This window comes from Mastomys coucha, unplaced genomic scaffold, assembly GCF_008632895.1.
Source record: "Mastomys coucha isolate ucsf_1 unplaced genomic scaffold, UCSF_Mcou_1 pScaffold4, whole genome shotgun sequence".
NCBI classification, from domain to species: Eukaryota; Metazoa; Chordata; class Mammalia; order Rodentia; family Muridae; genus Mastomys; species Mastomys coucha.
In genome coordinates, this window is record NW_022196910.1 from 49830643 (window position 1) to 49854531 (window position 23889).

The window sequence follows — 23889 nt, forward strand, 5'->3', positions numbered from 1 at the left end:
CATATGAAAAAGGGAGGGGTGGGAACCCACTTGCAATGTGAGAGTTGGTACAGCAAATATTTTAAGCCAAAGAATTTTGAGATTCACCAGATGTAGAGAGAAGCCTTCAAAGTTCTGCTGTGTGGCTCATGAACAATGCAGGAAGTTAGATTTGTAAGCAACAGTCTAGCCTTCAGTGAAAGCTGCTACTCCTCAATACACCTCACGTTGCAGAGGTATCAGAAGCAGAAAGCCACTATGACCTCCTCCCATCCTTCTCCCTGAAGCACATCATTCTCTGACCTCCCTGAAGCAGGTCCTAAGGCCCACAAACCACAGGTGCCTTGCTATGTCAAAATGAAAGAACTCTCTTAAGAATACAAAGACTCAGAGGAAATGAGAAAAACGTCCTAAGTCCCTCCCATTTTGCAACCATCATAGCATGTCTTCGTCCAATTATATTCATCCCTCAGGATTAGTACAAAAGCACAGAGCTCCTCTGATTCTGTGCCCCTTCATTTATACTCTTATCACCTAAAACTCATATTGATAAAATTTATGCTTATTTATATGTGTGTATGTGTGTGCCTACATGAACATATATATCACATGTGTGATGGTACCTGTGGAGGTCATAAAGAGGGTGTCACATCCTCTCTCTCTAGAATTAGGTGTTTATGAGCCACTACATGGATGCTGGGAACTAAAATTGGGTCCTCTACAAGAATAGCCAGTGCTCTTAACTGCTGAGCTATCACTTGCACCCTCCTTTTATCTTCTCAGTCTATCTATCAAAATAAGGATCATGTCCATGGACTTACAATGAGCGGAGAAAGGACCTCTCCTCTACCCTCTCATTTATCTCTGTGGGGGGAAGAATGATCTCTTTGTGTATTCCCAAGTTCGTGAGGTCATGAACAGACTTCTGTTAAAAGGCAGATACATAAGAGAAAAGCACCAAATTCATGGAGGGGAAGAATTCATAAGGAAATGAAGACCTAAAGAAATGGGTAAGCCTATATAATATTTATGTTAAACATGGGGGGAAAAGAAATGGTAGGCATGGAACCTTGGGGTCAGAAATCCATGCTCCAATGGTCTTAAGCTGGAAGAGACAGGCAAATTCCCATCTGTATATGGTCTCTCACCCCTGGGTCTTCAGAGACAAATGTGTTCTCTTCCTCCATGTATCCCTCTTCGATGTTACAAGAAGAAAAGGCCAGCTGGAAGAGGAATCTGGCCTTTCTGCATCCATGTCCTCCAATGCCAAGGGGCTGCATTTTGAGGAAGCATGTCCTGAATACTCCACCTCTCTCAGGGTGGGCAACGCCAGCTGTGAAGATCACTCAAGCTTGAAAAAGCAGGAAAGGCTGATAATTTTTCTTATCTACTGTTTGTTCTAACAAAATCCATCTTTTATTCATAAGGAAACCCACTTACCCACCCTATCTCCTCTCTCTCTACTATTCAATTAATATAAAAACTCTGAACTTAAACTGCCTTTCTAAGCTTCTCACTTACATCTGAACATATCTTATTTCATGTATAAAGAACTATTCCCTCTTGCTAATCTGCTTATTTTCAATTTAATTTCCCCTCCATTTTGAACACAAGATAACAAGATTTAAAAAAAAAATAGTGGCCACATTAACAAAAATTCAGTTCTTCATATATATTTCTATGATTCTATATTTAAATCACACATGTAAATCTATATTAGCATAATTAAATATTGTCCTTCTCTTTTCTAGTATGTGACAGAAAGATATGTCTAGACAAATGGCCTACTGTGCACCTCAGTCTAGGAGGGTGGTCAGGAGGCAGCAGACAGTTACCCATATCTACAGCTTCCCATAGGCTGAAGAATTCAGTATCTGCCCATGGCAAGTATATACCAGATTCTTCACTAATATAAGCTCATAAACATGAGATAAGGTCATATATTTCCAAGTACATACATTTAATGAATCTTATTCAATGTAAATATATTTCATATTTTGAGCTGTGGGAAGAACATGTTTATGTCTACTGGTAGTTTGAGTATGCCTGGTTCATCAGAAGTGGCACTATTAGGAGGTGTAGCCTTGTTGGAGTAGGATAGGCTTTGAGGTCCTATGCTCAAGCTCTGCCCAGTGCAGAAGAGACCCTCCTCCTAGCTGCCTGTAGAGTCTCCTGCTGCTGCCTTTGGAACAATATTTAGAACTCTCAACTCCTTCTCCAGCACAATGTCTGCCTGGATGCTGCCATGCTTCCCACCACGATGGTAATGGACTGAACCTCTGAAACTGTAAGCCAGCCCCAATGAAAGGTTGACCTTATAAGAGTTGCTTTGGCCACTGTGTCTCTACACAGTAATAAAACCCAAACTAAGATACTACCAATCTAAAATCCCTACTCATTATCTGTGTATTGATGCTTCTCAAGTTGTCTGTAGAAAAGTTATTCAAAAGATTTATCAAACTAGGTACTGAGTTCCACTCTAGGGTCCTGATTCAGCAGGTCTGAAATGGGACCAATCACTTCTCTAGCAAGGCTGTAGCTGATCTGGGTTGCCCACAGTGGCAGCTGTCACCGCATAGGTAGAGGAGGGTGTCCCTAGGCCAGCTTTCCAAAGCCAAGCCGATTAGAAGAGAACTGAGGCAATGACCCAGGTGTATTGCAGATTCCAGTTTTAAAACCACTGACAGAGCTAGCTTACTAACATCAGGATGTGTTCATAACAAGGGCCAAACTGGGGATCATGCCATCCTGCTTTTGAATAACATGTGAGACTGTATTTTGGTTTTGGAGCAACTGTCCTAATGTATTTACAGACAAGCATCGAAATCACTCTCGCTTTGTTCAAAATAGAGCAAATGACGAAAAAGGACAAAGCAAGTTATCTTGCACTTCAACATGTTGAAGACAGCTGTCATCCATACACTGAACCAGGAGAAAAGAGCTGCTCCCCAGGGAAGAAGCTCTCTTTAGGGGCTGGATTGCGAATTCTTGCAAAGCTAGAGCATTTTTCTGAACAAAGAAAGATTTGCCACTGAGAAAACAACCTTCCTTGCTACTTTAGTAACAATGTTACCTTGAAACAATAATCCCTAGTGCAGTGATTTTGAAATGGCAGCAGTGGTGGAGAATAGGTAGCATTAGAAAGGGGAGTCAATGCATAAAGGTTTAGAAAAAGAGTGGTAATAGTGCAGTCTTTCTTATAAAAATGTTTTCAGTTAAAAAGAATTTCTACATAACTCACAGCACGACCCAGGCTGCTGCCAACTTCCAAACATGTCCTACCTAAAAACTTCACTGCTAAGTCCTTGCTCTTACTTTGAAAGTTTCCAGATGAATATTTACACTTAGCAAGTAACAATGTATCCTCCAATATAGGGATGTTCAATCAGCCACCTGTGAACCCCTGTGACCCAGGATAGCTATAAATGAGGCCCACAGAAAATTAATTTACAGAAAACATGAAGGTTTTCTTTTTTCTTTTCCCTTCTTTTCCTTCCTTCCTTCCTTTCTTTCTTTTCCTTTCTTTTTCTTTGTTTTTCTTTTTTTCTTTTTCTTTCTTTATTTCTTTCTTTCTTTTTTTTTTTGCAATTTTCGTGACTTTAACAGTTCTTAAGCCTACACTTTGAGGTAGGCATCATGTGGCAGCATTGCTCAAAATGCACATATAACTTCTAGTGGTGTGTGGCATCTCCCGAGGCAGACAGTAGAATCTGCACCATCAAATGTAACAGGCACTCGTGGGGACTTGGTGAGTGAACAGCAGTGATAATGCTTTAAACTTATCAAATGGTCTCATTTACTGTTATTTGGAAACCATACAAGCATTCTTACTTAATTATGAGGGATGCTTCCACACCCAGGCGGCACCTCACACACGGCCCACCATACTTCACAAACAGCCCTCTACTTCCAACACATCCACAGCTGAAAGGCAGAAGGGCTCAAACCTGGCTTTCTATTTTCTCTCAACTAATTTTCCTAACAAAGGTAAACACTGAGCATCTTAGGGTTTCTGCTAGTGGGACAAAACACCATGGCCAATAAGCAGGCTGTGGAGGAAAGGGTTTATTCTGCTTACACTTCCAGGTTGTAGCTCATCACTGGAGGAAGTCAGGACAGAAGCTCAAGAAGGGCAAGAACATGGAGGCAGGAGCTGATGCAGAGGCCATAGAGTGCTGCTTACTGGCTTGCTCATGATGGCTTGCTCAGTCTGCTTTCTTAGACCAACAGACCCCACCCACAATGAGCTGGGTCCTCCTCCTTGGTCACTAATTGAGAAAATGCCTTACAGCTGGATTTCATGGAGGCATTTCCTCAACTGAGGCTCCTTTGTCTCTGATGACTCTAGCTCGTGTCAAGTTGACACAAAACCAGCCAGCACACTTATTGTTTATCTAGTTCTCAATCCCAGATTGTTTTGACAATGTCTCAACAGAAAACAGAAGCCATAACAAAGAAAATTCTGGATGAAGGGAGCTTTCTCAATGAAAAGTGGGAAGATTCAAACAGTAAGTGTCCCGCTTACATTTTAAAAGAACTGTGCATGTTTTCAGGACTATATGCATGTTTCAAAGACTATGATTTAGAAAGACAACATATGCAAAAGCATGCTGTCAAATTTGGTGTCTACCAAGGATTGTCATAAAGACAAAATAGTATAAGTGCATAAAAAACATCTTCTCTACAATATATTTTTAAGTTGCAACTGAGGCTCAATTGAAAAATAGGTTAGGTGTTAGACTCCCTAATAGCAAAAAGTCAAACACCTGTAGTAATAGTGAACTTATTAAATAACACATAATGTGGCAGATGTAATATGCCCTGGAAAATGGAGGCAGCTATTTCAAAAATCAGTTTGTCCCACCAGACAATGGCCATAGGAGTTGTGGAAGGGGAAGTCTATTGTAAGAATAGAGAGATGATGATAAACCTGTGCTCTGGCAGTGGGTGTCTGCACTCGTGCTGAAGAAATACCTAAACCTGAATTTTTATTAGAGGCATTGATGACGAATGTAACCCAGCTGAAGACATGGCTTCATTAGTATGAGTAAAACACCCATTAAATCAAGAGCCTCACACAGAGCAGTGATTTTGTATGTTTTTGTTATGCCAGCATATCCATATCTGGTAGAGTTACCAATGGGTAAATGGGAGAGACATAAAATTAATAGAAGATGATGTAATTGCCTAAGACTCATACTTAATGAGGCAACATTGCATAGTAGAGCAGTGTATGCCTCAAAGCATTACAAGTGGGTATTATGCAAATCACCGAGTCTTTGACTTTCTTAAGGTCCAGGTGTTAATCATGGTCAGCTCAAAGAATTCTGTCAAATTATTGATACTGCCTGTGGTGACATCACTTTTCAGAAGACAACAAAGTCAGGTCCAAATATCAAGAAGATTTTTGTGCCTTGTGATATCCTGCCAACTGGTTTATGGCATCAAAAAATAAAATCTGTCCCAGGTCCTGATGATGAAAAAGCTGGCTTACTGAATCAGCATTTTCAGTGGACTTAACCATTCATTTGAGTAAAACACCAATCTTCAAGGTAAAAACATAACTCATCAAAACAGTGTTTCAAGCCGGGCAGTGGTGGCGCACGCCTTTAATCCCAGCACTTGGGAGGCAGAGGCAGGCGGATTTCTGAGTTCAAGGCCAGCCTGTTGTACAGAGTGAGTACCAGGACAGCCAGGGCTACACAGAGAAACCCTGTCTTGAAAAAAAACCAAAAAAAAAAAAAAAAAAAAACAGTGTTTCAAATCATAACTTAGACTCCAAATGAAAAATTGTGGCAAGTTTAGATTAAGGTAAACTGTTTTATACAGGTTAACATATTGGGTAAACAAAGTTCTGTGGAGAGTAAAACATACATAACCTTTATCAATTTGATACAAGAGTTTGAAACATAGTTCAAGATTGCTGAGAAAATAATATTTTGATATAATTGTGACCCCACAATATGTAAAAACATAATGTGTGAAAAAATATTTTAAAGAGAAGAAGGAAGAAAGAGAGAGAAAGAAAGAAAACTTGGGACCTACTTGACTATTTTTAAAGATGCAGTATGGCACTACACTGATTATGATATGAGGGTATTTTTTTTCTCATCTATAGTGTAGACACCACAAATATAAGGATTTTTTTCCCATCAAATTTCATGATCTAATTGAATATTTATGTATTTGAATATTACAGAAGAACTTATATATAGATATTTGAATATGTATATATTTATGAATATTTATATATTTAATATGTATACCAAAAGTATTCTTTTCATTAAATTCTTATGGATTTATTCATTTTTATTTTATGGATAAGAATGTTTTGCCTGTGTGCGTGTAATGTTCACCATGTGTGTGCCTCATGTCCATGGAATGCAAAAGAGAGCAGCAGATCCCCTAGGACTGGAGATACAAAAAGTTGTGAGCTGCCCTGTGGGTGCTGGAAATCAGACCCAGACAGGTCCTCCGCAAAATCAAGTGCTCTTCATTGCTGAAACATCTCTCCAGCCACTCAACACAACTGCCACTCATCCAACAAAGCCCAGAGAAGACAAAAGATTGGGCATCCCCAAAGAGTTTGCTTATTTGTTTGTTTTCCGAGACAGGGTTTTTCTGTGTAGCCCTGGCTGTCCTGGAACTCACTTCTGTAGGCCAAGCTGTCCAGGAACTCAGAAATCTGCCTGCCTCGGTCTCCCAAGTGCTAGGATTAAAAGTGTGCACCACCACCTCCCGGCCCCAAAGATTTTTTTTAAGTAAATTTTGTTACATTCATATTTTTTATTGAAAAACACTTTCATTCAGTATATTCTGATCATGTTTTTTCATTCCCCTTAGATCCTCCCCACCCCTTCCCTATCTCCTTCCCACACAGCTTTATGTCTTCTCTCTTTCTTCCTCTGCTTTTCCTCCTTCCCTCGCTCCCTTTCTTCCACCTTCCCTCTCTTCCTTCCTATCTCTTAAAGCAAACAAGCAACAAACAACAAAAAAGAAACATACACATACACAAAAATAAAAATAAAACAAGCAAAAGACCAATAAATCAAACAAATAAAAAGAGCCCAAACAAAGCAAAATGAGATGGAAAAAGGTCTCTCCCCCTGTCTTTCTCTGACTCTACTACCCTCTTGATTCCCCTCCCCATGCTCTGAATAAACTCTATTCTATACTAAAAGAATAAAAAAAAAGAAAAGAAAAAAAAATCCCAACATAGTCTCTCTCAAATGAATAGTCTGCAAACACGAGAGGCCGGGACCTCCACCCTCCGTACAGTGTGTAACAAGCGAAGTAGGCTCTCTCAGTTCCTGACCCCTGTATAATTTGAATCTAGCGGCTCAGTTTTTTTTTTTTTTCTGGAGTGGCATATGTAGTCCATGAGAAAGGCTCTTATTTTTAGGGGTGCCTCTAACAGTAATAACGACTGACCTCCCCTCTCCCGCCTTAAATTAAAAATGGCGCTGTGCCGTGACAGGTAATAATCAGGTTAGTAAGGAGACAGAATAACTTCTTAAAGGATTACTTCACTAATCTTGCTAATGTTTCCAATTTTAATTGTGCTACACATCCTATTTCAGAAAGAGATTGGAAGCTTATGGAAAGTATCAAAAGTGGTTAGACTCTGGAAGATTAAAGAATCTTTTACTTTTTCATTACAGTTCTGGACCACTGGATTGTATTTATTTGTAATATACCATGGCCAGGTACTACTTTGAAATTGAAAATAAAATCAAACAGTAAAGTTTGATTAAAATCCAGTTTCATATGCATACTAAAGCATATGAGACCGTAAAGTGAAGACTCATATTAAACTCAGCTCAACAAAACATGATTATTGAAACATCTAAATCATATTAAAAGCTAAGTATACTATAAGAAATTCTTGAAAAGGGAGCTCTAAGCTTATCTTGGAACCAGAGGATTCCAGAGCCTGTGATGAGTTTGTATAGACAAAACATGTACAGTGAGAGATTCACCATTCAGAAGTTCACAGCTTAGCCATGCAAAAATTAAGAAGGAACTGAATTGGTGTCATTTCAAAACCTGACTCATTAAAATTTTTTCATTTCAGATTTATTTTTTATTTTCTGTGGATGGATAATTTGGCTGCATGTATGTCTGGGCACTGCATCAGGGCATTGCCTGAGGAGGCCAAAAGATCCCCTGACAGAAGATTGTGAGCCACCACGTGGATGCAGGGAACTGAACCATAGTCCTCTGGAAAAACACTCAGTGCTCTAAATGGCTGAGCTGTTGGTCCAGCCATTTGACCCACATTTTATAATTACAAGGATGAAGAGGACTAAAATAAAACTAACATGTGTTTGATACCAAAAAAAAAAATACTAAAATAATGCATTGAGAGGGCTGGAGAGGTGGCTCAGTGGTTAAGAGCACTCGCTAGCTGCTCTTCCAGAGAACCTGGGTTCAATTCCCAGCACCCACATAGCAGCTCACAACTGTCTATGTAACTCCATTTCCAGGGGATTTGACAACCTCATACAGACATGCAGGCAGGAAAACCACCAATGTTTATAATATAAAAATAAGTAAATTTAACTTTGAAAAACAATGCATTGAGTGTAGTGGTATTTCAGTAAACATTTAAAACACTGCCATGATTATCTAAAGTGAACCAGCCAAGGGGAGGAAATACCTTTTTTAGAAAAGGATTCTAGGACCAGGCAGTGGTGGCGCTTGCCTTTAATCCCAGCACTTGGGAGGCAGAGGCAGGTGGATTTCTGAGTTCAAGGCCAGCCTGGTCTACAGAGTGAGTTCCAGGGCAGCCAGACCTATACAGAGAAACTCTGTCTTGAAAGCCAAAACACAAACAAACAAACAACAACAACAAAACGGTGATTCTAGGTACAGAAGAAAGGAATGGCTGGAGTTTATGCAGGCTTAAGAGCAGGGTTTCTTACCTGGGAGTGCTGAACTTCTCTTCCAGCACCTGGACCACCCCAGTCTCCTGCAGCTGGACCATCGCCCTCTCTAAGGATAAGGGCCTGTGTTCCGGTACTATTCCTGCAGTTCTAAGGGAGCTACTTAGAGCTGAGCTGCACAAACTGTAGTCTTAAATGCTAGGTAGTGGAACACGACTTAAAACAGTTTTAAAAGGAACCTGTCCTAGGGCAAGAGTTGTTTTTTAATGAAGCAAAACCAGTATTTAACAAACGTTAAGCACATTTATTATTCTCAAGACATTTAAATTAACATAAGATCACCAGAATATATTTTATTATAAGCTTCCTGCTTGTTTTTAAGTTTACATTTAATTCAGGGGCTGTGTTCTGTTTTTCTTTAGTTCTCCACGTGCCCTTAATTTTGTGCGGTTAAAATACCGCAGTAGTAACGATGCATCTGTCGCTGGATTAGAGGAAAGAGCTTGTGTACATTTGTTAAACAACCCGGCACGTTCCTGGCTTCTTGGAGATCTTTTGTTAAAGAGTTAAAGCAGTCCACCTGCGAAACAAGGTGTGTGCCACGGACAGTAACACGTGTAGAGGTAATCAAAGAAAAAGAAGAGTGATTGTCTAGCTGCCTAGAGGAAAACTTCAACTGATCCTTGCACCCCCATAGTGTAGTGAAGACGCCAGCACTGGGTAGATCTACTCCTTTCCATCGCTGGAAAGGGGAGACCGCCCACCACCACCACGAATGCACCTACCTCTCCAAGTTTCTTTTCCGGAGGTCAAAGGCACTTTTCCTCCCTGCACCTAGCCCTCTTCTGACTTCTCCCAGCTGCCTGAGACCATGTGACAGCCCCTAACACCTGTCCAGCCACCAGCTCACAGCGCCCCCCATCCTCCTCGCCAGGTACCGACCAGGCCCGGCTGCGTCTTCTCCCTGAGGTCACGGTCTCCTAGCTAGCAGTGCTCGGCCGGCAGGGGAGGGGCTGAGGCTGGGCCAGAGCCGCAGCCGGAGCCCGTGCAGCCTGATCATCACATGACTCGACGGCGGTAGCCGTGGCAGCAGGAGCGGCGGGTCCGCGGGCTCGCCGGGTGGGCTCAGCTCGGCGCACGCAGGAGCCGGGCGCAGGGGGGGCGGGGAAGGGACCAGCCGCCGCCCGCCAGCCGCTCCCGGGGCTCTCGCTGTCCCTTCTCAGCCGCCCGCCCGCTCCATGTCGCCCGGTTGCGGAAGTGTCGCCGGGAGAGGTGGCGGCGTCGTCGTCAGGGAGCAGGGGAAGCCGGGGCTCGGCCCCCTGCAGCACTGAGCTCCCGGAGCCGCGCGTCCCAGCGTCCCCACCGCCCGTGCGCCCCGCGCCCGCCGCAGCCTGCATGCCCCGCGCTGCGCCTCGGCCGGCCGCCGCCTCCTGCTCGCTCAGCGGCTGCCGGGCGCCGGAGTAATATGCTCACTCGGGTGAAATCTGCCGTGGCCAATTTCATGGGCGGCATCATGGCTGGCAGCTCCGGCTCCGAGCACGGCGGCAGCGGCTGCGGAGGCTCGGACCTGCCCCTGCGCTTCCCGTACGGGCGGCCGGAGTTCCTCGGGCTGTCTCAGGATGAAGTGGAATGCAGCGCAGACCACATCGCCCGTCCCATCCTCATCCTCAAGGAGACCCGGCGGCTGCCCTGGGCCACCGGCTACGCAGAGTGAGTGCACCGGCGCCCCCGCTCTCCTCGCGGCCCCTCCCCGCACCGTTCCAGCTCCTTCCTCTCCCGGCTTCTGGGCACTAGGGTTCTCCGCTGACTCTGGCCTCCAGGCCTCGGCGAGAGCCTCTTCGCTTACAGTGGCCGGTTCCCTTTCCCTCTCTTCCTCCCCAAACCCCGGGTGTGGGCTTTCGGACCAAGCGGTGGGTGACAGAGGGGAATGGCAACGGCGCAGGACCGTGGGAACGCAGAGGTTGGACCACTCTGATAATAAGGGGTCTGTAACACTTTTGTAGGAAAGCGGGCAAAACAGTTATGCTGAAGTTGCAACATGTTAGGAAAACCTGTATCGGTGTTCAACCCCCACCCCGAAATCTTTGTGCCCCCGCGTGAGGTCGATGCTCGCGGGACGTGTTCCCCCAGGCGGCCGGCTTGGTGCGCGTGACCGCACGTTCGCGGTAAGGTTTTTCTGTGAGCTCCTTGGGCTTTATAGCAGGTTGTGAACGCCGCGAGACTAGTAAATGCCACTACCATTTCCCACAGTCCTGGGGGAGATAGAAACTTACTCCGAGTGTCGAATACGGCATTTTAGTAATCAGCTTTTGCGATTACTCGAGCTCCGGAGTGATTTGCTATTAAAACACAAAACAAAACAAAACCTACTGAGTTAGGCTAACGACCGGGCATGGAACGTGGAGAGATGGTTTCCTTGTCCTTCTGCGACTCCACGGCTACTTCTCCATTGACTATTAATAAGCATCGTGGATAAGTAATGTTTTCTCCCACCTAAAATTTACTATTTAGCTTTGTGGAACCGGAAGACTAGGAAAGAAGAGGGCATCTAGACCAGAATCCCTAGGTTAGAGACTGTGGGTCCGAAATCACTCTGAGCCCCGGTGTTCTGCACACCTGTCCTTTTTTTTTTTTTTTTTTTTATCATCCTCTCTGTAATCTTAGCCATCCCCAACCTATGCATGGCTTCTCTCTCTCTTTCTCTGATTGGTTCATCCAGGAACCAATAAATTTCCCCTGAGCCTGGGCGCCTTCGTGCTGACCCGGTTCTGGTGGCCCAGATCCCCCTAGCAGGCGTGGTTCCCTACGAGCGAGTTCCGGAGCAGGAAGTAGGTGGCTTGCAAATCAGTCTGCCTAGAATCTTGAATTCTTTTTCCTCCCGCATCATCCTGTAATCGTGACTCCGCAGGGTTGTGTATATAAGTGGAGATTGATGACTGGCATGTGAAGAAAGGAGCTTGAGGGTTGGGTGTGCGGAGTGGGCAGGTGGGTGTATAGGCAGACAAGCGAGAAAGAAAAGGAGCAGGAGGAACGAAACAGCCTGTAACCTTCAAGAGGAAGCCGAAACCTAAAGGCGGGGAGAAGTGCCTGCTAATTCATGCCAGCAGTTCCTTGCCTGAAAAAATAAGTTCAAAAGCCATTAGACCCATAGCAAGGTCTAAAGCAACTGGAGGTGTATGACCTCATAATTGTATAGGCGGAGGCCCTTGTGCCTGCCAAGCTCCTAAGCAGTGGAGGTTTGTGTGAGCATGGACACCTAAGGGTCTGGGTCATGCACTGGGAAATGGTGAGATTATGGGAGGGAAGGAGGGAGCGAGGGAGCGAGGGAGTGAGCAAGCAGCATCACTGACAGTGGGGGCTAGCAAGGCACAGTGAAGGAGAAACCTCACAAATGTGTGAAGGAAAGAAAAGAAAGAGCTCTTCAGTGGTAAATAGCCATAGAAAGCTGAATGGCCCTACTTTTTTTTTCTCCCACAGAGCCCATTTCCTTGTCTGTAAGAACTCTGACTTATCCTAGGCTAGAATGTGGAGAGATGCCCAACTCTTAAGTGTGAAAGAGCCACCATAAAGGCTTCTGTTTTTAACACTAGTTATGGACATATTGCACGCATGTTTATTCATGCAACCATCTTCTCACCTCTATCCCTGGCCCCAGGAACTCAATGTTTGGGACGTGTGCTTTTCCAACTGTGTTTGGATGTACCTACAAACACCTCTGTATTCTTCCAGAAACAGGCTCTTAGTCGGTGTTACTCTGTAGCATTTTCATGAAACACTATGTCAGGGGCATCATTCCAAGTCCCTGTGGGTAGAATTGCATTTCCTCACAGCCCTCTACTGTAGACAGTGCTGTGAACATGTTCTCACTGGGTATCCCAGACCACAGAGAATTCCTGTCCGTCCTTCCTCAGACTCCTGATGAACATCATAATTTTAAATTGTGTTGTAGTAATAATAATGCTAATATAATTAATTCTGGGCACATTCCTTAGTATTTTCAAATTTATATTAGGCCATCTACATATCACAATAGTCTTATCATATCTGCTTTGTAGATGAGAACACAGGTGTGAAATAACTAAGCAACTTGCCCGTGTTAGTACAATCTATATCTGAACCCAGAGGGTCCAACTCCAGGGCTCATAACGCCAAACTCCCTCTCCAGAGTTTCAACTTATGACACATCTATCTGACCCAGGATGTGACATTAACAATGTAATATCACTAACATCTCTCTTGCCTCACAACTACTCTTATGAGATACTATAATATAGCATGTCCTCAAACCTCGGAGCTATATTATTCTTTTTTAATTTTTGTACTTATAAAGTTTATATATAGATATGATAAAATTATTATAAAGAAAATTGATAATTTTTCAAAGATGCATCCTAAATGATAAAAATGGCTGAAACAAAGAAGGGAGGGGTTTGGGGTTGGAGGCTGAGCAGAAGTCACTTACTGTTTGTAGAGGAAAAACTGGGAGGCAGAAATCCTCTTTGTTCTAGAAGGTTCCTGAGAGGGATAGAATAGATGGGAAGGTTATTTAACTAGTGGAAACAGAGGGATGCTTTTGAACCTAGTCTTTTATTTATGTCTCCAACAAACGTTTAAACTTAGAGCTTGTGGTACAGGCTGTCCTCCCGGCTCCTTGGGAGGCTGAGGCAGAAGGATCTCAACTACCCAGGAAGCTAACAGTAACAAGGTAGATAGTTCTACCTGAGGTAGAGTGAGTTCAAAACCATGCAAGACAACTTACGAAAACCAAAAGGCTAAAGATATTTGTACATACATATATAGACATATGCATACACGTAGATGTAGACACATACATATACAAACACACATACACCAGTGGACCAGGAAAGTTGACAACCCACCATTTTGCAGGGTAGAAAATGGTCTACTTTTGTCATTTGTTGGTAATCCCTTTTAAGTAGAGATAAACTCTGTGTGGCTAAGTTAGAGAATCCACAATAAGCAATCCTTGTAAGTCTTGAGGGTGCCAAGACTGAAGACCTTCCTCTATTCTGGAACTTACTAATGGGATTTTCTGGCTCCTTGAAGAGTTTCTTACTGTGGGGGACAATGTAACCACTGGGTCTGCTATTCTCACCTGTGGGTCAATATCATATCCTGAACATCAGATAGTTACATTATAATTCATAACAGTAACAAAAATACAGTCATGAAGTGGCAAAGGAATAGTTTTATGACTGGGGGTGAGCACACAACCTGAGGAACTGTATCAAAGGGTCACAGCATTAGGAAGGTCGAGAACCACTGCACCAGATTAGGGGGCATATGCCACGTCATGAAGCTCTTTAAAGCTAATGCAGTATTTTTAAAACATGCATTAGCAAGTTGCATTTTGAAACTTGGCTTTGAAATTAGCCTGACTGAGCCTGTGAGGTCTACCCGGAGAGTGCCTAGGGGAAAGGAAGCCCCAGTCTGGCCTAAAGACTATAGGACAGCTTGCCTCTGTTTCCACAAGTTCAAATGCCACATCGGTTGCTCCTGTGGTGCAGGGGCCTGAAGTCAGCTCATTTTAATGGGTTAGAATCTTTCTTTTTAAACTTTTTTTTTTTAAGATTTATTTATCTATTTTCCCTCTTAGTGCCCCACTCCCTGTCACACCTACCACAATCCTTCCGCCATCCGCATCCCCTTTTCCTCTGAGCAGGTAGAGATCCCCCTCCCTGCTGGATATCCCTCACCCTGGCACATCAGGTCTCTTCGAATCTAGGAGCTTCCTCACCCCCTGAGGCCAGACAAGGCAGCCCAGCTAGAAGAACATATCTCACAGACAGGCAACAGCTTTTGGGACAGCACCTGCTCCAGTTGTTCAGAACTCACATGAAGGTCATACTGCACATCTCCTACATATGTGTGGGGAGGCGTAGGCCCAGTCTATGTGTGCTCTTTGGTTGATGGTTCAGTCTCTCAGAGCCCCAGGGCCTAGGTTAGTTGGCTCTATTGATCTTCCTGTGGTATTTCTATTCCCTCCAGGGTCACAATCCTTCCTCCTATTCTTCCATAAGAGTCCTCGAGCTCCATCAACTGTTTGGCTGTGGGTGTCTGCATCTGTCTAAGTCAGCCTCTGGATAAAGTCTCTCAGAGGACAGCCATGCTAGAGTCCTCTTTCATCTGGGCTGCTCTTAACTCCATTTGGCCAGCCCTCAGGACCATGTTTTTATGTCTCACACAACCCATGGTGGCTTCTCCTTCCTCCTCCACCTTCTTTCCTTTGTAGTTCTCCTCTCTTTTAAAACTATTTTTAAAAATGTGTCTGACTTTTCTACAAAGCACGAATGGCAGCCCCAGACATGGCAAGCATGGAGTCTGTGCCTTAAACTGCAAAGACCTAGCCAGTGTCTTTAAGAAACACTATTTGGTATATTAAGCATTCTTTAAGTTTTACTAATGATACATTTTTCAATAATAACAGTTGTATCATTTTGCCATTTGTGTAGCTGTCTTAAACATTGCTTTGAGAACTTTTGTTAAATGAACATTATGTAAGTTCTTTGAGTCCCATAGAGTTCTAAATTGTACAGAAATACAAAATTTTATTTTGGGTGAAAGAACATTATTAAAATCCAGATAGCAACTCAGGTATTTGAATTCGTCTTCGAATCTGTTGGGCACTCCACCTCTCAGCCAATGTTACCTGTATTGCCAGCTACTGATAAATACCATTAGGTGGTCATGTCCTAGTAATATCAAATAGCATTTTGTGCCCCAGTCCTAGAAATGATAAAGAAACCATTTCTATTTTGAAGCTCTGAAATCCCTCGGACATTTTTTTCCTTTCTTGCTCTGGTCTCCCCTGCACCCACCCTTTCTTCCAGACCCCCCTTTTTGTGGATTCCTGCTTTGGAACTTCCTGTTCAATCTATGCAACTAAGGAACCTGAAGGCTTGCTTTCCACTCTGGTTGGAAAAGGATGAGAAGAAGCAGGTGGGTGAGGGCTGTCATTAAACTGCCCTGTCTGTAACAAATACCTGCAGGTAAGCAGAAGTCCAGAGTGGCTGCAGCTATTTTTTCTGTTTCAGTGGTGACATTTAAAAGGCTTCCACATCTAAAGTTGTACTAAGTTCATTCCAAGGTGTTGCTCCTGGTTGTGTACAATGGGGGCGGGGAACTTCTGTAGACAGATACATCACCTTCTTACCAAGACTCCTAATGCTTTCTGGAACTGGATTAAGCCATTCTGACAGGTGTGTTTATCTGTGATAAAGCTCTATTTGGATAGGCAGTATCATGTATACTATTTCTCTACCACACCAGGTTTTCTGGGTTTGGTAATTGCAGCTCCCTTTGGTAACTTAACCCTGCAGACCAGGATTGTTTGCTTCAAACCCATTATTGCTCAAGACAGTTTTCTCAGTGTTTGGTAGAAATTTTTTAAAAGTGTCTTGAGTTTTCTAATTTGCCTAATTTAATGGGCTTTTTCACTCTTGAGTTATGCCCTCTTTTGAAAAATGAACATCATTCATCTGCTTCCATTGGTTTCCCTACGATGACATCATTGCCTTCCTACTGTACGGCAGGCGCTGGTCTCTGCTGAGTCCGTCCTGTAATAAGACATAGTCATCATGTGCATTATAGCATTGCCCAACGCCCACCCCTGCCCTTTCTGACCATCTGTGAAGTCACACCAAGAACTATCACATTTGCAGACACCAGAAGTGGACTTTGGGTTGCTGTGGTTTCAAATTTCAAATCTCAGTGCCTAGGTCACACAAGGGAAACAAATTATTTTCTCCTCAAATAGTTTTGTGATTAACTGTTCTCAAATGTCCCAAGACCTTTACACATACCCACCTTAAAGAGAAAGGGTCCCGACGCATTCTGTTGACACATAGATAGCACCTCCGGTCAGCTCTGCGTAGCTGGGCCAACCGATGGCTGGGGAGCTGACAGTGGGTCAGTGGGTCAAAAGTCAGTGAACTGACCTGACCTGGAAGGATGATTGCTAGACAGCGCAGATTGCCATGCAGGCTTGATCAGTTAGCAAGGCTGAAGAGTCCCTCCTAAACTTCCTCAGCAGGATTCTTGCTAAGACCACAGGATGGAGGTGAAGATCACCCTGAGAACTTGAGCAGTGGGGGGCCACCTGTATGTGATGACCCCTTTGGAGACTGAACTTCCCTTTCACGGGGTGGCCGAAGACCATCAGAAGGCACAGATATTCACATTATGATACTTTTTTAAAAAGAATTCTTATTTGTTTTATTTATATGAATACACTCACTGTAGCTGTCTTTAGACACTAGAAGAGGACATTAGATCTCATTACAGATGGTTGTGAGCCACCACGTGATTGCTGGGAATTGAACTCAGTGGTTAAGAGCACTGACTGCTCTTAACCATTGAGCCATCTCTCTAGACCTTCATTACGATTCTAAACAGTAGGAAAATTACAGTTAAGAAGCACCAAAGAAAATAATCTTATGGTCGGGGGGGTCTTTGCAGCATGAGGAACTATATTAAGGGGTCACAGCACTGGGAAAGTTGAGAACCACTGACTTAGAGCAGCCTAACTAAAAGCTTTATCAAGTGCAGAGTATTTGCCACCCATGCAAATAGGGAGAAGGAAAGAGTGGGGAGGGAGGCTTGCAGTTAAATATCCACACTTTGGTTCTGATTCGTAGCATTGCTTCTGTGACCTTAGGTTGTTACCGTGGTTCCATTCTGACTGTGGGCGGCATGCAGAGTGCGTACGTGATGCCAGACAAACCTAATCATATAAGCTGGTGTCGGGGCAATAGTTGAGGAGCCTTCCCTAAGTGGTCCCTTCAGTGGGTTTACCAGCTTTCTAATTTATTCTATCACAGGCACTTTGAAAGTAACACGAGGATAGCTTTTGATTCGCTTGGCCCATTTCCATATCCCCACTACCACTCTGCTTCATTAGATGCATTAGCATTTGCTCAGTGCAGCAGTTACAGAGCCAGATGTCCCTGTGCGCATGCTCTGTGCCGTGTACTATCCGTGTGAACGTAATCAAGCGCACACAGCACAGGTGTGGAAGCTCATGCACAGCAAGCATGCTTTTTAAGCAGCAGACTTAAGACCCATATCCAGGTCTCACTCCCACCTTTGGTGGTTTTGACCTGTCTTGTAAATATTTCTTTCCTTTCTATTTGTAAATTGCACACATTCTTACCCACCTCTAACAAAAGAACAAGTTATAGAACTGTAAAGTACACTATTAAAAAGTTCAAATGATACATAATTTGTTGAAAGCTATAGAGAACAAAGTGAAATTGTAAAACCAATAACTATTGTTAATACGTGAGATAGAACCAGACTTATTATATCTTAATAAAAGTGGATCATTTATACATGCTTTTGAAGGTGTCTTCTTTTTGAGTATATATTGGACTCATCTATAAGTCAGTATCCAGAGTGGCACCTGATATTTCAGTGGAAGGCTTTGTATTAATGAATCACTACTGGTTGGCCCATCTGGGATTTCCATTTAAGCTTCTAAATTTTATTCTGCTCCTCTAATTATTTTCTTAAGCATAATTTCTAGATGTGGAGAGCTTGGTTAGAAGCCGTGCACATTCATAATTATTATTCATGCTATCAGACTGGCCACTTCATGCTATGGTCAGCAATGTATGACTGGAAACTGATTTAGCAGTAAGCCTTTGATGTTTGCTAACCGTCAAAAAGACGAGAAGCACTTCATTAAACTTGAGCTTGGTGAAATGAAATACGTATATAAGCTTATATCATCTATCATCTATTGGCCATTTGGATGATGATTCTTTCTGGTTTATATAGTTTGTCTACTCTTTAGAGGTAACTATTATTTATTTATAAGAGCTTTTTATATATTAAGGACATTAACCTTTAGCCTATTAGCTTGCAGCATTTTTCTCATAGTGCAAGTGGATTTGTTACTCTTCTAATTGGTGAGACATAGATTTCTGACAGAAACTGAAGTAACTCTAGGAAGTGTGGTTAGTTTTGGCTTATAGTTCCGGGGCACAGAACCCATCACAGTGTGGAAGTGATAGCAGTAGGAGCTTCCTTCCCGGCAGCTGCCACATTGCATCTGCAGTCAGGAAGCAGAGCTAGGGATCCGATAGCTTCCTTCTTTCTATTTAGTCTGGAAAGCCAGTCCCACATTTGGGGCGGGAGGGTCTCCCCACCTCTTTTAACCTAATCTATATAATCCCTGGTACACACACCTAATGATTTCTCTCCGTGGTGATTCTAAATCCCATCAAACTGACAAGATTAAACAGCATGTTCAACATCTGGCTCTGTATATTTTTTTTTCATTTATGTTGCAAAGTTTAATTTCTGCATAATCATATTTGATCTCCATTTGTTAGTTTCTATTTAGTATCAGTTCAAACTTTCAAAGTACTATAATAAACGTCTTAGCTTTTTAGCTGTTGAGTGTTCTTGGTTACAAGCCACAGAAGCACAGCTTTGTAGGGTAAGGAAGGAGAGAAGAGCTAGAGAGAAGACCATGTCATCTCGATCTCGGTAGATCAGGGGATCTCCACTAGGCACTGCACCTCTGTATCCAGAAGTCACCCAGGAGCAGACCAGGTGCTCTTTCTTTCCTTCACTAGTCTCACCTCTGCCTGTCCGTGCCAGCAAGCCACCAGGACATGCCAATGAAGCATCATTCCACCCTGGAGTTTGGGGAAGAGGCTGGATTTAGTTCAGCTTGTATCAGTGGTCCATGTTTAGCTTCCATGTCTGTGACCAGAGAGCAAGGAGCACATCCCAGCATAGCTGCCGGACCGTGTCACACGAAATGGAGCTCGTTGTAAAGAAGGAAGGGGGTGGCAATGTAGACTGGGATGACCATTCAGAGCATTCTACTATAGTAACATCCTTTAGTAACAGACACTAGAGTTCTTTATTTACTTCAGATGTATATGAGTAGATCAGAAAGTAAATTGACTTCATTTTTATACATTTGCAAATCAACACTAAACAGTGAACCTGTTATGTGCTTATCAATAGATGAAATTTTAAAATTCAATATTTTATTCTGTGTGCACTTGCTCTTTTTCCAATACAAATAGTGTCTGAAATATTGTGTAGTTGTGTCTGAATGTAACTACTACCCTGTCTTGAAACTCAGGTTGGTGTCCATGTTATCTATTTCAGTCTGCTCTTATATTGGCCTTGGGAACTTCAGGCATGTCCAACTTTTTGACATTGCAACAGAATGTTGTCATCTAAAAATTCATGCTCTAGAATCATGCCATCGAGTTACAAAAAGAATAGTAAAATAGTAACATGCCAAAATCCCAGAATGAAATGCTATTGGGTGGCATTCATCTCTCTGCTGGGGTTCATGGCCTATGGACCACACACATGTTATACACTTGACCTTTCTTTTTATCATTAATTTCTACCCCAGAATGGATAGACCTGGGCTGCCCATGGAAATCACGCAATTTGAAGAATTGTCCTAATGATTCTCTAATGCACATCAGCAAATACATTGCAGCTCTTAAGGCAGAGGCAAACCTCAGGACTTCACATCCTCACCTCCATAGGACTACACATCCCACATATTATTTCTTTCTTCTGTCTCCTAGGCAGTTCTAGTCTGTTTTATAAAACTGAAAGGCGGTTTATCTTCTGTAAATTCTTCTTTTTTTGTAAATCTCCCAAGGTCTATGCCACTTCTCCCCATTAAATAAGGGTCCAATTTGATGAGCTGTTTATATTTGTTGTATGCACACAGGTTTTCTCAGTAAGTTTAAAGTCTGAGGCTTGATGGTGGCGGCTTTTGTTTGTCTTGGATCTTGAATCTCTATATAGGAAAAGCATGTGGAAGAAAATGGCTTGTTTCGCAGTCTTCTGCGTAAAATTTCATGCTGTCTATTTGGATATGAGAAAATAGGACCACAGATGACAGTCTTGCAGCGGTGGTCAATTTGCATGTCCTTATGTTCTTGTGTTAAACTAGAATTTCACAAGTGTGGCTGAATGCCTAACATCAAAACTCAGGAAAGTCTCTGTAGATGCCGAGAATGGTGATCTTTTAACAGATCACCACTGAAAAGCCAGCTAGGCGGGTGACTTGCTGGGAGCTGTGTTCCTGTGTGTGTAGCCTGGGTTTTGTTCCTGGATGGGCTGTATGTCAGCCACTTTTGATGTCTGGAGTAAAGCCCTTACCCGGGATTGTAGAGATAGCTAGTGTTTCAGTTCATCACAGTTCTGGCTTCTGTTTTCTGTTTTTGTTTCCGTATAAAACAGAGGGATTGGATTTGTAGTTTCCATCATTTTCTTTTTGTAACCCTATTCCCAAAATACTGAAAGGAACCAACATAGGATTATCTTCCTTTTGCCAAGAGAATCAATAGAATCATCTGCTATCATTGACTGTTGGTTACATTTGGCAGCCAGAAGTGCTGGGGCACACAGTCTCAGGCACCAGAACAGTTTTTAAATGAAGTACTTAACACTTTCACGAAAGCACTGTGAAACTGCCCATGTTTTTCAAATTTTTTTATGGACCCATAAAACCTTGGGTTAACTGTCTTAGAGAATGCTAAGGCCTTTTGCACTTCTGAACTCTGAGTCCCTCGGGTCAAACTAAGAACACAGTGTGTTGCCTTCCAGACTGACTATTGTCCCCGTGGGACCTGCCACCTCCTTTTTTGTAATATTTTTCCCCAGTGCTTTCTTATGAACTTCTTCCCCCCTGCCCCACTTTTTAAGACAGGATCTCATGTGTCACAAGAGAAATCCAGCTGGTCTGGATCTCAGAGAGATCTTCCTGCATCTGCCACCCAAGTACTAGAAGTAAAGATGTGAACTACCAGGATTTAGCCTCTTACAAAAAGTTTGACACTTATAGAAAATGAAATGAAGCCAGTTCGTACTAGTATTCACAGCCCTAGTCTCTAGAGTCTGTAATTCCTATCTTGCTATATTTGCTTTGTGATATAGCTGACTGTGCTGTCACTCAGCCCAACCTTGAAATTATTACATATGTATTTTCCTTAATCCAGTTACTTTAAACTATGCTATTCTTTCCATTATAATTAAAATTTTTGGACTGAGTGGTTTTGATCTTTCAAATGAGAAAAACCACTAACAGTTGGTCCTTCTTTGATGTTGGGAGGGGGTGCCCCACATTAGACTTCTGCATCATTAGTACCCTGCAAATGCATCCTCAGTCCTTAGATTCCATGCCAGAATTTCTCAACATGGTCCTTTGGGGGTTGAATGACCCTTTACTGGGGACACCTAAGATCATCAGAAAACAGATATTTACATTACAGTTCATAACAGTAGCAAAATTACAGTTATGAGACAGCAGCGAAAATAATTTTAGACTTGAGGGTTGTTGCCGCCCAGCAGCAATGTTAGGGAAGGGTTATTCTGGAATATGGAGTCAGGAAAAGTTGGGCTAGCCATGATTAATCTTACCCACGTGGGAGGATCTCAAAAATTAGACAACGGGAGCTGTGATCACCCAGTCATCTTCCATTTAATGCCCTGTTTGTAACAAGCCAACAGATAGAAAAGGTGAAGTAAACCCCTCCCACAGGTTCATCAGCATGCCGGCCCAATCAGCGACTTCTTTTTGTTTCTGTGGAGGTGGGACTTCCAATGTAACTGGAACCAGGAACGAGGCGTGGCAAATAGCAGGAAGTGGGCAGAGAGGTGTGGTTATGAGAGGCAGGCAGGGTCAAGCAGGAGGGTTACAGAGGGTCACAATCAGGAAGGTTAAGAAACACTGTTACATGGCTCAGCATTCATGTCACTGAGAGCTTTGCCTGGGGTTAACCTGGAAAAGGTCTCTTGTTATGTCCCTGTTTAATTTCATCATGAATGGGTTGTTTGAAACTTGAGTCATTCTTCCAGCCAGAGGCTGATCAAGTGACAGTTATCCAAGAGCATTCTTTAATAAAGACTCTAGGATGGAAGGTGAATAGTGCTCAGGATGAATCGAGATATCTTGGCCTGTAACCTCTTAGCTTGGAAATAGACATTGTTTGCTAGGGCTAGGGGATCAAGGTACCTATTGGCTGCTCTCTTTTCCTGGAGAGGACAGGCCAATTCTGTTTTTCTGGCATGTAAATTTATAATATATATGTGTGTGTGTGTATATGTATATATATATATATATATGTATATTTTACACTTCTGTCTTTTTTTGGCTTGCTTGGTTGGGTTGGTTTTAGTTTTGTTTTGTTTTGGTTTGGTTTGTTTTGGTTTGGTTTGGTCTGGTTTGGTTTTTTGAGACAGGGTTTCTCTGTATATCCCTGGGTGTCCTGGAACTCACTCTGTAGACCAGACTGGCCTCAAACTCAGAAATCCACCTGCCTCTGCCTCCCAAGTGCTGGGATTAAAGGTGTGAGCCACCACTGCCTGGCTTCATAATATTTTTTTTTACACTATATCTGACTTAATTTTCTCTATAGTAGTGGTTCTCACCCTTCCTAATGCTGTGACCCCTTTAATACAACTCCTCCTATTGTGGTGAACCCTGATCACAAAATTATCTTCATTGCTACTTCATAACTATAATTTTGCTACTCTGATGAATCATAATATAAATATTTTTGGAGACAGAGGCTTGCCAAAGGACTTGTGACCCACAGGTTAAGAACCGCTGCTCTAAGCGACTCTACAGTTTAAATACTTAGAAGTGTTTTCTGAGGGTGAATTTTATACTTACTTGACATAATAAAGATATAATAATAATAATAGTACTAATGCTCACTTATAACTATGGCTATAGATGGTTGCTAAGTACCCGCATGGGTTCTTTTTTTTTTTTTTAAACTTTTATTGCATTATGATGAGAAAAGTTACATGATTTCAATTTATCTGAATTTGTTAACATTTAAGAACATATTTTAAGTAAATAGAATTAAATCACATTCTTGTTTCCCTTTTGTACCCCCACTCCTCCAGAGACCCCCCTTTAATACTTACAATATCTTTTTTTGTAATCTTTAAAATTTATAAAATATTGTAACAATAAAAATGAGTATTATAAAAGTTGTTTGATATAAAA

At 42.6% G+C, this 23889-nt stretch overlaps 1 protein-coding gene and 1 long non-coding RNA gene across 2 annotated transcripts in view; both read left to right on the plus strand.

Annotated features, from left to right (window-relative positions):
• Positions 1-679: 679 nt before the first annotated feature.
• On the plus strand, positions 680-9407 carry LOC116076378. The gene is made up of 3 exons (XR_004112922.1): positions 680-989; positions 4415-4487; positions 9287-9407. It is a non-coding gene; the product is annotated as an uncharacterized LOC116076378 (long non-coding RNA).
• Positions 9408-9909: 502 nt separating this feature from the next.
• Positions 9910-23889, plus strand: part of Ppm1h (protein phosphatase, Mg2+/Mn2+ dependent 1H) — a 276682-nt gene continuing 262702 nt past the window's right edge. Inside the window, exon 1 of the mRNA XM_031350264.1 lies at positions 9910-10574. Coding sequence (XP_031206124.1) covers positions 10330-10574 — 245 coding nt within the window. The 5' untranslated portion in view covers positions 9910-10329. The remainder of the gene's footprint in view (positions 10575-23889) is intronic.